The sequence below is a fragment of the Lampris incognitus genome, chromosome 2, assembly GCF_029633865.1.
Source record: "Lampris incognitus isolate fLamInc1 chromosome 2, fLamInc1.hap2, whole genome shotgun sequence".
NCBI classification, from domain to species: domain Eukaryota; kingdom Metazoa; phylum Chordata; class Actinopteri; order Lampriformes; family Lampridae; genus Lampris; species Lampris incognitus.
Genome location: NC_079212.1, coordinates 141,484,822 through 141,487,321, shown reverse-complemented (window position 1 = coordinate 141,487,321; position 2,500 = coordinate 141,484,822). Strand labels below are relative to the sequence as shown.

The 2,500-nt window shown below is 50.5% G+C and overlaps 1 protein-coding gene across 1 annotated transcript in view; it reads right to left on the bottom strand.

Moving 5' to 3' along the window:
• Positions 1–1,504: 1,504 nt before the first annotated feature.
• apcdd1l (adenomatosis polyposis coli down-regulated 1-like) overlaps positions 1,505–2,500 on the bottom strand; it is a 7,862-nt gene continuing 6,866 nt past the window's right edge. The window contains exon 4 of the mRNA XM_056301823.1: positions 1,505–2,272. Coding sequence (XP_056157798.1) covers positions 1,505–2,272 — 768 coding nt within the window. The remainder of the gene's footprint in view (positions 2,273–2,500) is intronic.

Here is a 2,500-nt window from a genome sequence, read left to right as displayed (position 1 = left end):
TCCCAGCCTCTCGCGGAGGCCTCAGCACGTCAGGAATAACTTATCGGAAGGAGCGCTCCAGGGATCGGCGAGGCCACGGAGACGCACGGCGATGCCGCGAAGAGCCGGAATCCCGTTGAACATAAACATCATGACAGACGTGGTTAAAATAAATATTTATTTCCAATTTCAACAGGATGACTGTTTATAGAAGGCTAATTAGGGGTAATGCTGGCGAAGGAGGAAATTTCGGTTCATAACTGAAAGAGGATAGAGGAATATATCAAACACCGCCCCCCCCCCCCCAAGAATAACAAGTTACGCTATACAGCAGCATTGGACCGTCGAAGGTGGCTGTTATTAAGGTTTTGATTACACATTTTGCACTTTGTGACTTCCATATTTTCCAGATGGCGAGAAAACAATGTTCTGCAGCCTACAAAGGCCCCACAACGTGCGCTGTGTTTTGTCTGGCGGTGCCTCGCACATGAAGGCCTCTGGAATGTCCACTGCTGGCAGTTTGATGTGGAAATAAACGGCCTGCGCGGCGACGCCAGGATTTTGTTTTGTAATGGCATTTGTGGAAAACCAACAGCATTTGTCCAGGATATTAAAAAAAAAAAAAAAATCACCTCTGTGAAAAAAAAAGAAGGGAATATTAATTTCAGCTGATCCGCAGGCCAGAAGAAAGACGCTTGAGACGCATACATACATTTTTACATAGGAAACCATTGGCACTTGGTATATGTTGGTAGGTTATATATATACAGGGTAGGTTCTGGGTTGAAACGGAGTAAACGTCTCTGAAAACAGTCAGGAAAGCCTTTTCCGATAGGCAGCGCGATAAAACGGGGGGGGGGGGTAGTATAAGTGCCCTCGGCCACAACAAAGCGGCTGTAAAATACCAGGGGTCGACTCACTCTCCTAAAAGTCTTGAAGGTTTTTGGTCGACTCTCGGCCGTGTAGACAACGACATAGAGAGGAAGAATGTCAAAAAGCTGCCAAAAAAAGGACGATGCCCGTCACAACTTCAACCGAGTCGTTAGTCTTTAAAGCTGAAATCCTTGAGTCTGTCCGTTTCCCCCGGCACCAAGGGCTGCAAACAAGGTGTAGCGGCCGTTGTGGCCCGTTCGCCGTCGGCTCAGCAGTAAACAGTCCCCACCCTTGTAAAAATGGCATCCTCGGACCAAAGCTAACGCAGACAGTCTAATGTGTTACAGAGTACAACGAACTATAGGGGAACGTGGCCGTATTGTAATATTGATCGCAGAATTGGTAGGTTAGCTGTCCGACAGAAGCACCGCCACATCGTCATGGCGTCTCAATCTTTCCCCTGTCTGAGTAGGATCGTGTCTGCTGCTGCACCAGCGCTTGTCCTACCGGTCGAAACAAATTCAACAACGGTATACAGAAAGTGTCTCCAACCACGGTAAAGACGCCAGTTAGTATTATGACTGACCTGACTCCATGGTGCAGGTGGATGAAATAGCTATTTCTTAACGGAGGAAAATCCCAGATCTCAGCTTTAATATGCCCACAGCCAGCTACGAAGAGCGGATCCCAGAACCAGTAGCACGAGCGGCGCTAACTCCTTGGCCCCGCTGGCTTCAAACCAGACCTGCTTGCTGTTTGATCCGTAACTGTACGAGGGCGACGTCTCCCTGTTGCTGCAAAGCACCATGGGAGCTTGAAAGGAAGTGGGCCTCCTCTGAGGCCGATCCGGGCTCGTGCCGTCGGTCGGCCGCTCTCCGATGAACAGCAGCGGAAGTCTCCTGCGGTCCAGCTCTGTTTTGAAGAGCTCGTACTCTTTATGGGGTAACTTGATGCCCAGCACTGTGCAGCCATCCGTCGGGGTCAAATCTTGCTCCACCCCGACCTCCCAGCCGCCGGCTCGGCCACAGCTGCCTGGTTTGGTCCCATTCAGCAACTTGGCGGTAGACTCCTCCAAGGCCGTGACTCTCACCTGGGTCACTTTAAATACAAACTCAGTCGCTCCGGAGACCTTAATGGAGGGGTTTCCCTGGGCGTAGTGGCCAGAGGCCCGCAGGGTGAAGGTCGGCTGAGAGCAGGCGGGGTCCGAGTAGTGCCGATAGATCCCCTCCCAGGCGTGCTGGTCGGGGTCAAAGGTGAAGTCCCGGGTGAGGAAGAGGACAGTGGGCCGGGTTTCGCAGCGCTTGCTGACCCAGCGACCTTCTAAAGATAAAGGCAGTCCAGGAGCGCGTGGCAACACCGGGGGGCGCTGTTCTGTGGAGCGGTACACCAGGGCGCACACAGGGCAGGGATGGATATGGTGCTGGAAAGAGTTGCAGGCAAGAATGTTAATCCAAAATGAGAAAATGGGTTGAAAAATAAGTAAAGTATATCAACAAACGAGTATTTCAAGGCTTTACTTTAAAGCTGCTACGAGATTTTCACTGATTTTTAATCAGTCTAATTCTGATGCCTCCGTGACTGACATAATCATACGAGACCATCAGCATCAGCATGATTCACTGAAAAAAAATCTTGCCAAACAAATTAC